This window comes from Notolabrus celidotus, unplaced genomic scaffold, assembly GCF_009762535.1.
Source record: "Notolabrus celidotus isolate fNotCel1 unplaced genomic scaffold, fNotCel1.pri scaffold_160_arrow_ctg1, whole genome shotgun sequence".
Lineage (NCBI taxonomy): Eukaryota > Metazoa > Chordata > Actinopteri > Labriformes > Labridae > Notolabrus > Notolabrus celidotus.
The window spans coordinates 133729-146228 of NW_023260029.1; the positions used below are offsets into that span (position 1 = coordinate 133729).

Below are 12500 nucleotides of genomic sequence, written 5' to 3' on the forward strand. Positions count from 1 at the left end.
CTCTCTGGAGAGTCTCAGACCACAGACCTGATCTCACCCTCAGTTTTAGTTTTAGTCACAGATTTCTGTCTCGTGGTTTCAGCTCAGAGTCAGAGTCCTCATGGTCTCACTGACCCTCCTCTGGTCTCACCTCAGAGCAGAACCTGAGTTTAATCAAAGGGTCCTCACACATGCTGGGTCCAGAACTGATGAACTGGACCAGAGGGGGCGTCAGAGGATGGACAATGTCAAGATTCTACAGAGTCCAGGATTCTACAGAGTCCAGGGTTCTACAGAGTCCAGGATTCTACAGAGTCCAGGGTTCTACAGAGTCCAGGGTTCTACAGAGTCCAGGGTTCTACAGAGTCCAGGATGATTCTACAGAGTCCAGGGTCTTACAGAGTCCAGGGTTCTACAGAGTCCAGGATGATTCTACAGAGTCCAGGATTCTACAGAGTCCAGGGTTCTACAGAGTCCAGGATTCTACAGAGTCCAGGGTTCTACAGAGTCCAGGGTTCTACAGAGTCCAGGATGATTCTACAGAGTCCAGGGTTCTACAGAGTCCAGGGTTCTACAGAGTCCAGGATGATTCTACAGAGTCCAGGATTCTACAGAGTCCAGGATTCATCACATCAATACTTTGATGATGATGATGATGATGATGATGGTGATGATGATGATGAAGATGTTGCCCTGTAGTAACCCCTGCAGTGTTTACCTGCTGATGGAGGCTGAACGCTGTTTAACCAGATTATCAGAATTAATCTGATTTAATCTGACCGACAGTTACCTCAACCCCAGGAATACACACTGTACACACACTGTACACACAAAATACACACTGTACACACAAAATACACACTGTACACACACTGTACACACTGTACTGCAGTAGCTGAGACTGTACTGGTAGATGGCGGGGGTCAGAGAACCTCTGGGTCATGGTGAGGGGGTCAGAGAACCTCTGGGTCATGGTGAGGGGGTCAGAGAACCTCTGGGTCATGGTGAGGGGTCAGAGAACCTCTGGGTCATGGTGAGGGGGTCAGAGAACCTCTGGGTCATGGTGAGGGGTCAGAGAACCTCTGGGTCATGGTGAGGGGGTCAGAGAACCTCTGGGTCATGGTGAGGGGTCAGAGAACCTCTGGGTCATGGTGAGGGGGTCAGAGAACCTCTGGGTCATGGTGAGGGGGTCAGAGAACCTCTGGGTCATGGTGAGGGGTCAGAGAACCTCTGGGTCATGGTGAGGGGTCAGAGAACCTCTGGGTCATGGTGAGGGGTCAGAGAACCTCTGGGTCATGGCGGAGGGTCAGAGATCCTCTGGGTCATGGTGAGGGGTCAGAGAACCTCTGGGTCATGGTGAGGGGGTCAGAGAACCTCTGGGTCATGGTGAGGGGTCAGAGATCCTCTGGGTCATGGTGAGGGGTCAGAGATCCTCTGGGTCATGGTGAGGGGTCAGAGATCCTCTGGGTCATGGTGAGGGGTCAGAGAACCTCTGGGTCATGGCGGGGGGTCAGAGAACCTCTGGGTCATGGTGAGGGGGTCAGAGAACCTCTGGGTCATGGTGAGGGGGTCAGAGAACCTCTGGGTCATGGCGGGGGGTCAGAGAACCTCTGGGTCATGGTGAGGGGGTCAGAGAACCTCTGGGTCATGGTGAGGGGTCAGAGAACCTCTGGGTCATGGTGAGGGGTCAGAGAACCTCTGGGTCATGGTGAGGGGTCAGAGATCCTCTGGGTCATGGCGGGGGGTCTTTGTTACCCTGAGCCTCGTTAAGGTCTCCTCAGCTCCTCTTTCATTCAGAGATCAGGACTTTTATTGTGGCGGGTCAGACTCAGAGACGTCCATGATAAGGTGTTTGTAAAGACCAGTTGGACACATGTTGGATCTCTGGAGGAGGTAAGACCTGCAGACTCAGAGCCTGACGAGCTCCAGATAAACCTTTACCTCCGGATCAGGTCTGTTTTTAGCCTCCCTCAGTCCGGACTGCCAGGTGAGTTCAGGAGCGTTTATGATCAGGAGTCTGGATGATGAGCCTTTTGACAGGCTGCTGCATGCTACGATTACCCATCATGCACCAGGCTGACCTGTTCGCCACCTTTTCTCCATCTGATCCTCACCCACATCAGGAGGAGGCGTGTCGGTCACACCCGGGCCGGTGAGCTGGTCTCAGTGAAACTCTGGTTCTCTAGCAGGAACCAGAACAAAGAGTTCTCAGAAACCTGATCAGTTAAACCCTGAGACAGCATCTCATTACGGACTTAACAACGCTCACTCCCAGGCTGCCGCCCGCCATTGTCCTCTGGAGCGCCGCGTCCTCACACCGAGGGAACACAGAGTCCTCACACCGAGGGAAGACAGAGTCCTCACACCGAGGGAACAGCAAGTCCTCACACCGAGGGAACACCGAGTCCTCACACTGAGGGAACACAGAGTCCTCACATCGAGGGAACACCGAGTCCTCACACTGAGGGAACAGCAAGTCCTCACACCGAGGGAACAGCAAGTCCTCACACTGAGGGAACAGCGAGTCCTCACACTGAGGGAACAGCAAGTCCTCACACCGAGGGAACAGCAAGTCCTCACACTGAGGGAACACCGAGTCCTCACACTGAGGGAACACCGTGTCCTCACACCGAGGGAACAGCAAGTCCTCACACTGAGGGAACAGCAAGTCCTCACACTGAGGGAACAGCAAGTCCTCACACTGAGGGAACAGCAAGTCCTCACACTGAGGGAACACCGTGTCCTCACACCGAGGGAACAGCAAGTCGTCACACCGAGGGAACACTAAGTCCTCACACCGAGGGAACACAAAGTCCTCACACCGAGGGAACACAAAGTCCTCACACAGAGGGAACACCGTGTCCTCACACCGAGGGAACAGCAAGTCCTCACACCGAGGGAACAGCAAGTCCTCACACCGAGGGAACAGCAAGTCCTCACACCGAGGGAACACCAAGTCCTCACACCGAGGGAACACAGAGTCCTCACACCGAGGGAACACCAAGTCCTCACACCGAGGGAACACAGAGTCCTCACACCGAGGGAACACCAAGTCCTCACACCGAGGGAACACAGAGTCCTCACACCGAGGGAACACCAAGTCCTCACACCGAGGGAACACCAAGTCCTCACACCGAGGGAACACCAAGTCCTCACACCGAGGACGGACACCCAGAGGACGTCCACACCTGAGTCCCACTCAGAGTTTCAGCTCCAGACCCCTCAATACGTTTAATAAAGAGTGTGTTTAAAGGTCCTTAGGGTCCCGAGGGTCCCGTGGGTCCTGAAGGTCCTGGTTTGTGTTTGTGCGTGTGAACACCAGATCCTGAATTCAGAAACCCTCCTGGTTTTGAGAAACAGGATTTACGCCTTAAAGTCTCCAGATACTGAGGCACGGTCAGACCAGACCACATGTTCAGGTCTGCTGTCACTCTCTGCTCCTAGACCTGAAACCAGTCCATGAAACGTGTCTGCAACGCTGGACTGTCATGGTGCTCAATCCACAGACTGCCTTAGTGCACTCATGTTCCTGCTCTCTGCCTGTGGGCTCAGTATGCCCTGCTCTCTGCCTGTGGGCTCAGTGTGCCCTGCTCTCTGTCTGTGGGCTCAGTGTGCCCTGCTCTCTGCCTGTGGGCTCAGTGTGCCCTGCTCTCTGCCTGTGGGCTCAGTGTGCCCTGCTCTCTGTCTGTGGGCTCAGTGTGCCCTGCTCTCTGCCTGTGGGCTCAGTGTGCCCTGCTCTCTGCCTGTGGGCTCAGTGTGCCCCGCTCTCTGCCTGTGGGCTCAGTGTGCCCCGCTCTCTGCCTGTGGGCTCAGTGTGCCCTACTCTCTGCCTGTGGGCTCAGTGTGCCCTGCTCTCTGCCTGTGGGCTCAGTGGGCCCTGCTCTCTGCCTGTGGGCTCAGTGGGCCCTGCTCTCTGCCTGTAGGCTCAGTATGCCCTGCTCTCTGCCTGACAGGCAGCAGCTCTCTTCTCTGGGCTGTGAACGACGAGCTGCTTCTAATCTGACCTGCAGCTATTTACAGCAGCAGACTCTGACTGAGATTAACAGATTTACTGATAATCCAACACACACACACACACACACACACACACACACACACACACACACACACACACACACACACACACACACACACCCTGAATCAGTCTCTGATAATAATAACTCGTTCAGATTTCATAATCACGTTTCAGGCCCAACGTAGACCCGTCCCCCCTCCAGGACCCAGTCTGAGATCCTCTAGTGATGCTCTGCTTCCTGCTCCAGGGTCTAAACTGAGAACTAAAGGGGACTGGGTCAGACCCCCAGACTGTGGAGCAGCCTGCCAGAGATCAGACTCACAGAGTCCGTCCCTAAAGACCCCCCTTTATAGTTGCTGCAGTTAAAGGGACAGTTCAGAGTTTAGAGAACTGACTGTTTGAGGTTCTCTTCAACCACAGGGGGCGCCGCTGAGCTGGACCTCTGTGATCAGAGACCAGAACAGAAGCTGGACTCTGGACCTGTGAAGACCGCCTCAGCTTTCACGCTGAGCTGTGATGCAGTGTATGTGTGTGTGTGTGTGTGTGTGTGTGTGTGTGTGTGTGTGTGTGTGTGTGTGTGTGTGTGTGTGTGTGTGTGTGCAGTACCTTTCCTCCTCCACCAGGGGCCCTCTCTGACGGCGTATGAAACATCCTTGAACTCGATGTTGACGGCTGGTCTCCGTGGTAACGAGGAGAACCTCTGGGCCTCCGTCAGGTTGTTGTCCACCTTCTTCAGGTGACCCTGCAGCAGCGGCGTCTGCTGGCTGCCCGCCCGCTGCTGGTTGACCACCTCGTCCATACAAACACACACCGTCCGGGGGTCCAACATGAGGTCCGGGGGTCCGTTCGTGTTCTGAGGGACAGATCAGGGACCGTTTGAAACCAGGGACTTAACAGCTCCCTAAAAGTGAAGCCAAAAGACTCAGAGCGCCCCCTGCTGGCTGCCTGCAGGATAGCTTATAAGCCCCCCCCATGTTAACAGATGGGTCATGGTCATAAGCCCCGCCTCCTACATGTTAACAGATGGGTCATGGTCATAAGCCCCGCCTCCTACATGTTAACAGATGGGTCATGGTCATAAGCCCCGCCTCCTACATGTTAACAGATGGGTCATGGTCATAAGCCCCGCCTCCTCCATGTTAACAGATGGGACATGGGTCATAAGCCCCGCCTCCTCCATGTTAACAGATGGGACATGGGAGGAGGAGGAGGAGGAGGAGGAGGAGGAGGAGGAGGAGGAGGTGACTGTCGGACACAGAGGAGCTTAGTCACTGAGGATTTAAAGTGTAAACAGACTGCTGCAGTGATTCAGCACAGACACACCTTCATCACCTTCATCACTACCATCATCACCATCACCTTCATCGTTAGCCTGCAGCTCTCTGAGTCAAAGCTCAGCACTGATTGGTCCAAACGTGTCAATCATCTCAACATGTAGCTGTTGTCCGTCTGCAGACGCTCACTCTCTGAGAGACGGAGAGTAAAAGGAGGGCTGAAGAACCTGAGACCTCCTTCAGTGAAGAACCTGAGACCTCCTTCAGTGAAGAACCAGAGACCTCCTTCAGTGAAGGACCTGAGACCTCCTTCAGTGAAGAACCTGAGACCTCCTTCAGTGAAGGACCTGAGACCTCCTTCAGTGAAGAACCTGAGACCTCCTTCAGTGAAGAACCTGAGACCTCCTTCAGTGAAGGACCTGAGACCTCCTTCAGTGAAGAACCTGAGACCTCCTTCAGTGAAGAACCTGAGACCTCCTTCAGTGAAGGACCTGAGACCTCCTTCAGTGAAGAACCTGAGACCTCCTTCAGTGAAGGACCTGAGACCTCCTTCAGTGAAGAACCTGAGACCTCCTTCAGTGAAGAACCTGAGACCTCCTTCAGTGAAGAACCTGAGACCTCCTTCAGTGAAGGACCTGAGACCTCCTTCAGTGAAGGACCTGAGACCTCCTTCAGTGAAGGACCTGAGACCTCCTTCAGTGAAGAACCTGAGACCTCCTTCAGTGAAGAACCTGAGACCTCCTTCAGTGAAGGACCTGAGACCTCCTTCAGTGAAGAACCTGAGACCTCCTTCAGTGAAGAACCTGAGACCTCCTTCAGTGAAGAACCTGAGACCTCCTTCAGTGAAGAACCTGAGACCTCCTTCAGTGAAGAACCTGAGACCTCCTTCAGTGAAGAACCTGAGACCTCCTTCAGTGAAGAACCTGAGACCTCCTTCAGTGAAGGACCTGAGACCTCCTTCAGTGAAGGACCTGAGACCTTCTTCAGTGAAGAACCTGAGACCTCCTTCAGTGAAGAACCTGAGAGCAGAGACTCTAAAGGGCCCAGCTCCTACAGGAGAGTCTCCTCTCCTAGGGGGTCGGGACTAAAAACCTGCTGCCAACACGAAAACTGTTTCAAAGGATTCAAAGTTTCTACAGTTTTATATCCAAACAACAAACAAACACACAACACACAACAACACACAACAACAACAACAAACAACAACAACAACAACAACAACAACAACACACAACAACACACAACAACAACACACAACAACACACAACAACAACAACAACAACAAACAACAACAACAACACACAACAACAACAACACACAACAACAACAACACACAACAACACACAACAACAACACACAACAACACACAACAACACACAACAACAAACAAACACACAACAACAACACACAACAACAACAACACACAACAACAACAACACACAACAACACACAACAACAACAACAACAACAACAACACACAACAACAACAACAACAACAACACACAACACAACGAATCTGAACCAAGCTGTTAGCTAGCACTCCCCCAGGCTCAGCAGATCTATGGTCTTCACTGATTCTGGTTCTTGTCTCCAGAGTCTCTCTGCCTATAAAACCTGGTCTAGACTTCTGTGTTGACTCTGCAGTACTCCACCTGAACACTAGGTGGCAGTGTGGTTTCTCTGATCATACAGCTATTACTACGTTCGATGTTACGAAGGTTCTGGACGTGTTGGAAATACGGCGACGCCCAGAGGACCAATCCCAGAGGACCAATCCCAGAGGACCAATCCCAGAGGACCAATCACAGAGGACCAATCACAGGGCTTGTAGTCCACTTTCATTTCAAGCCATAGTTACATTTTGGAGGAGGAGCCTGTCAGGGTGAATGCACCTGCGTTGGAACACAGCTACACAGACTTACAGGAGTGTAGCCACGCCCACTTTACACCTTTACTTCACAATGACAGGTCACAGGTCACAGGTGGCAGACCCCAGGTCACAGACCCCAGGTCACAGGTCACAGGTGGCAGACCCCAGGTCACAGGTCACAGACCCCTGGTCACAGGTCACAGATCCCTGGTCACAGGTCACAGACCCCAGGTCACAGACCCCAGGTCACAGGTCACAGGTGGCAGACCCCAGGTCACAGGTCACAGACCCCTGGTCACAGGTCACAGGTCACAGACCACAGACCCCAGGTCACAGGTCACAGATCCCAGGTCACAGATCACAGGTCACAGATCCCAGGTCACAGATCCCAGGTCACAGATCACAGGTCACAGGTCACAGGTCACAGATCCCAGGTCACAGGTCACAGACCCCTGGTCACAGGTCACAGACCCCTGGTCACAGGTCACAGACCCCAGGTCACAGGTCACAGACCCCAGGTCACAGGTCACAGGTCACAGGTCACAGACCCCTGGTCACAGGTCACAGACCCCTGGTCACAGGTCACAGACCCCAGGTCACAGGTCACAGACCACAGGTCACAGACCCCAGGTCACAGGTCACAGGTCACAGATTCCAGGTCACAGGTCACAGGTCACAGATCCCAGGTCACAGACCCCAGGTCACAGATCCCAGGTCACAGACCCCAGGTCACCTGGTCCCAGGTCACAGATCCCAAGTCACAGACCCCAGGTCACAGATCCCAGGTCACAGATCCCAGGTCACAGATCCCAGGTCACAGACCACAGACCCCAGGTCACAGACCACAGACCCCAGGTCACAGGTCACAGATCCCAGGTCACAGACCACAGACCCCAGGTCACAGGTCACAGATCCCAGGTCACAGATCCCAGGTCACAGATCCCAGGTCACAGACCACAGACCCCAGGTCACAAGTCACAGATCCCAGATCTCAGGTCACAGATCCCAGGTCACAGATCACAGGTCACAGGTCACAGGTCACAGGTCACAGGTCACAGGTCACAGGTGACAGGTCACAGGTCACAGGTCACAGGTCACAGGTCACAGGTCACAGATCACAGGTCACAAGTCACAGATCCCAGATCTCAGGTCACAGATCCCAGTGCTTCAGGTCTGGCCTGAAGCACTGGGATCTGTGACCTGAGACCAGATTTAAAACAGACTTTCTATCAGAGACCATGGTGTGTCTGTCTCAGCAAACACTCAGAGTTTTTTCATCAGATTCAGAAAGTCAGAGTCCTCCAGACTTTAGAGTCCAAGTCCCCTGGGTCTCAGTCTCTCCCTCTCTCTGTCCCTCCCTCTCTCCCTCCGTGGGGTACTCACCATGATGATGGAGTTGGTGACGGTGGGGTTGTGGACGGACCAGGCGGCCATCAGACAGGCCATGGCCAAGAGACAGCGGCTCTGACTGTCTGCTCTGCTCGCTCTCATCTGATCCCTGCTCACTGACAGACAGCTGCTCTGCCTGCTGACCACGCCCACCACCCACTGACCACACCCACCACACAATGACCACGCCCACCACCCACTGACCACGCCTTCTGCAAGCCACGCTCCCCTGTGTGCAGCAGGAAGGGTTTAAGAGGCCTGCTGCTGGACTGGGTCAAGTTCAGCTCATGTTGAACACCTTGATCTGTTTGTGATCACAGCTGCAGAGAAACAGAACAAAGGGAACAAAGGGAACAAAGCTTCCTTACCAGCTTTAAATCACCATTAAAGAGAGCAGAGGTCAGAACACCACGCGAGGCTTCATCAGAGGACCAACGAAGAAGTGTTTGATGTGAAACCTTGACAGACGGAGGATCATACTCATCGTACAGCAGCTTCTCGTCCTCCAGGCCACCGTAGCTTCACAGACAGGAGGGGCGAGCAGGGGAGCGTTAGGTCTGACGCTACACACCTCTAAATATTCACACCTCTGCAGCTTGAGGTCAAATAATCAGAAGTTTTCAGCTTCAGGATGAAGGTGTTAGAAACCTGCAGACGATTCATGGAGGTAGAATCTTTCAGGTGGATCGTTGGAGCAGCTGGTCTGAGGAGTTTAAAGATCTGAGGTTTATTCTAAAACTTAAACTGAGTCCTTTCTTGTGTTTGTCTGATCCTGTTAACTCTACCTTATTTTTAACTTTTCTTTCTACTCTTATTTTATGAATTTTACTGTTGATTTGATTTTGAAGTATTTGATTTTTAATCCTGCCTTTTTTAACTTGCTGTAGTTGTCTCTTTGTTGTCATGTATGAAAGGTGTTTATAAATAAAGTTGAGATTGATTCCTGATTTCAGACTCAGAGGTCCTGAACTGTTGGGTTCGTGTTGTTATTGACGTCTGAACGTTCATCCTGTAAAGTTTGGACACTAAGGGGTTAAAGCTGCAGACCGGTCTCAGCTGAGGAAGGACAGCTCCACCTGCTGGCTGGGCGGGGTCACTGCAGCTGGCCTGTGATTGGCTGAGAAAGCTTCAGAAACAGACTCTGTAACAACATCCATCTTTAATATTTCCACAGAAGTCACACACAAACAGGAAGTACACTTTCAAAATAAAGCCTGGTCCACATTCAGTCACTTCCTGCTGTAAGGCATCAACACGCCGGCGTTCAGCGTCACGAGTGCTACATGCTAACGATGCTAAAACATGTGACGTTCACAGACAGGTGAAGAATGAAAGGAACACCTGCTGCTGACCACACAGAGGGGCGGAGTCTCTGACAGGAGGCGGCGAGGTGTTAAAGCCCGTCATAACTCAGCTCCACCTTCAGGATAGGTGAGGGGGCGTGGCCTGTGAATCAGAGAGTCACCTTTCCTTTCATTGGTCACCTTCACGTCTGAACTCAGGAGAGGGGGGCGTGTCTTTACTGAAGTCAGCCTCTCATTGGACAGAAGGATCAGATGTTTTTAGAAACACGAGGTCCAGCGAGCTGCTTCCAGGACTCCGTGGGGACTCTTGATGTGACGGTCGGGGCGCCTGGTGGACTGTGATGGATCTGAAGCCTCCTCAGAGTCCAACACGGGGGACAGGAGCGCTGAGGAGCTGAAATGTGGGGGACAGAAACACTGACGCCGTCCTCCTGAGACGTCTCAGCACAGAGAGCGTTCTGATTCAAAGCGGCAGGAACGTAAAACAAAGAGGACAGAGTCAACAGATAAAGGTCTCAGAGGAGACGCGGATATAAAAAGGGGGTTCAATGGAGCCGAGACCTGGAGGGTCTCCTAAACCTGAGGTCATCTCTGAAGCTCTCAGCTCTTTGGTTTCTCTTTAGTCCCCCCACAGAGACTCTGACAGACCCAAACCCAGACACCCGCTCCTCAGTGGACCAGCTTTGATCCAGGGAGGGATCCAACACTGAAGTCCCAAACCTGCAGTTCCTCCAGTGTCCACTAGAGAACAACTCACCTGTTTACAGGTTAAAGGGAGGGTTAGGGGGCGTGGCTTCTTTGAGTGACAGGTTATTTACTGACAGAGGTACATGCCTAGTAACTGAGGAAGACAGATTAAATAACTTCCTGTTACTGTCTTCTTAAGCTCCACCCTCTCGTCGTTAGCCCCTCCCTCTCTCGTTTAGCCCCTCCCTCTCTTCACCTCTGGCTACAAACAAACTGATGGTGGGGGACAAAACACTGAAGACAAAGAAACGTGGTTCATTATCTTCTAAAGAACAGTTTATGGAAAGGACAAGGAAACAAGGAAAGGAGACAAGGACTCAGGAATCAGGCTAATCAATTCTCTGAGTGTTAGCTGAGCAGACTCCGCCCACTGAGGAGGACCTGACCCTGCTGCTGAAAGATCCTGATGCTTCAAGTGAAACCAGAGAGCTGAGGGAGCAGCATGATGACCTCATATCCTGTGTGTGTGTGTGTGTGTGTGTGTGTATGTGTGTGTGTGTGTGTGTGTGTGTGTGTGTGTGTGTGTGGGTGTGCGTGTGTGCGTGTGTGCGTGTGTGTGTTATTTGGTCTTCTTGTCCATGGCCAGTGTGTCGTGGAGTTTAGAAACAGACTTCTCAAACTGGTCCATCACCAGCGTCCCGTTCTCGTCGAAGAAGTCCGACACGGAGTTGGTGAACTCGGCCTCCCTCCAGGTCCTGGTCCTCCCCTCAGAGAACGAGACCCTGAGAGAGTACTGGTCATCAAACCTGAGAGACACACACACACAGACACAGACACAGACACAGACACACACAGACACACACACACACACAGAGTTTTAGTATTTAGGGGTGTATAAAGGGATCACCTGATGTGGTCTCTGAGGGTCGGGTTCAGATAAACAGCTGATTGGAGGGCTGGTGACACTCAGGTGAAGGGGGAGGAGCTAAACAACTATCACGACCAATTGACTCATCCTCTAAAGACCTGTGGTCCTCAGACCTGAGTCTGAAGGGGGTCAGATGTGTGTCTAACATGAGTCTGGTCCTGCTGGAGGTCTCTGCCTGTTAAAGGATGTGTGTCTAACATGAGTCTGGTCCTGCTAGAGGTCTCTGCCTGTTAAAGGATGTGTGTCTAACATGAGTCTGGTCCTGCTGGAGGTCTCTGCCTGTTAAAGGATGTGTGTCTAACATGAGTCTGGTCCTGCTGGAGGTCTCTGCCTGTTAAAGGATGTGTGTCTAACATGAGTCTGGTCCTGCTAGAGGTCTCTGCCTGTTAAAGGATGTCTGTCTAACATGAGTCTGGTCCTGCTGGAGGTCTCTGCCTGTTAAAGGATGTGTGTCTAACATGAGTCTGGTCCTGCTGGAGGTCTCTGCCTGTTAAAGGATGTCTGTCTAACATGAGTCTGGTCCTGCTGGAGGTCTCTGCCTGTTAAAGGATGTGTGTCTAACATGAGTCTGGTCCTGCTAGAGGTCTCTGCCTGTTAAAGGATGTGTCTAACATGAGTCTGGTCCTGCTGGAGGTCTCTGCCTGTTAAAGGATGTGTGTCTAACATGAGTCTGGTCCTGCTAGAGGTCTCTGCCTGTTAAAGGATGTGTCTAACATGAGTCTGGTCCTGCTGGAGGTCTCTGCCTGTTAAAGGATGTCTGTCTAACATGAGTCTGGTCCTGCTGGAGGTCTCTGCCTGTTAAAGGATGTGTGTCTAACATGAGTCTGGTCCTGCTGGAGGTCTCTGCCTGTTAAAGGATGTGTGTCTAACATGAGTCTGGTCCTGCTGGAGGTCTCTGCCTGTTAAAGGATGTGTGTCTAACATGAGTCTGGTCCTCCTGGAGGTCTCTGCCTGTTAAAGGATGTGTGTCTAACATGAGTCTGGTCCTGCTGGAGGTTTCTGCCTGTTAAAGGATGTGTGTCTAACATGAGTCTGGTCCTGCTGGAGGTCTCTG

At 52.4% G+C, this 12500-nt stretch overlaps 2 protein-coding genes across 2 annotated transcripts in view; both read right to left on the reverse strand.

The window, feature by feature from the left end:
* Nucleotides 1-8664, reverse strand: part of abcg1 (ATP-binding cassette, sub-family G (WHITE), member 1) — a 16712-nt gene extending 8048 nt beyond the window's left edge. Inside the window, exons 1-2 of the mRNA XM_034678512.1 lie at nucleotides 8522-8664; nucleotides 4601-4847 (exon numbers count right to left, since the gene is read on the reverse strand). Coding sequence (XP_034534403.1) covers nucleotides 4601-4847; nucleotides 8522-8629 — 355 coding nt within the window. The 5' untranslated portion in view covers nucleotides 8630-8664. The remainder of the gene's footprint in view (nucleotides 1-4600; nucleotides 4848-8521) is intronic.
* A 1003-nt stretch (nucleotides 8665-9667) lies between these two features.
* The window catches only part of spcs2 (signal peptidase complex subunit 2), a 5197-nt gene continuing 2364 nt past the window's right edge, over nucleotides 9668-12500 (reverse strand). Inside the window, exon 5 of the mRNA XM_034678513.1 lies at nucleotides 9668-11324. Within this exon, the coding sequence (XP_034534404.1) occupies nucleotides 11138-11324 (187 nt within the window). The 3' untranslated portion in view covers nucleotides 9668-11137. The remainder of the gene's footprint in view (nucleotides 11325-12500) is intronic.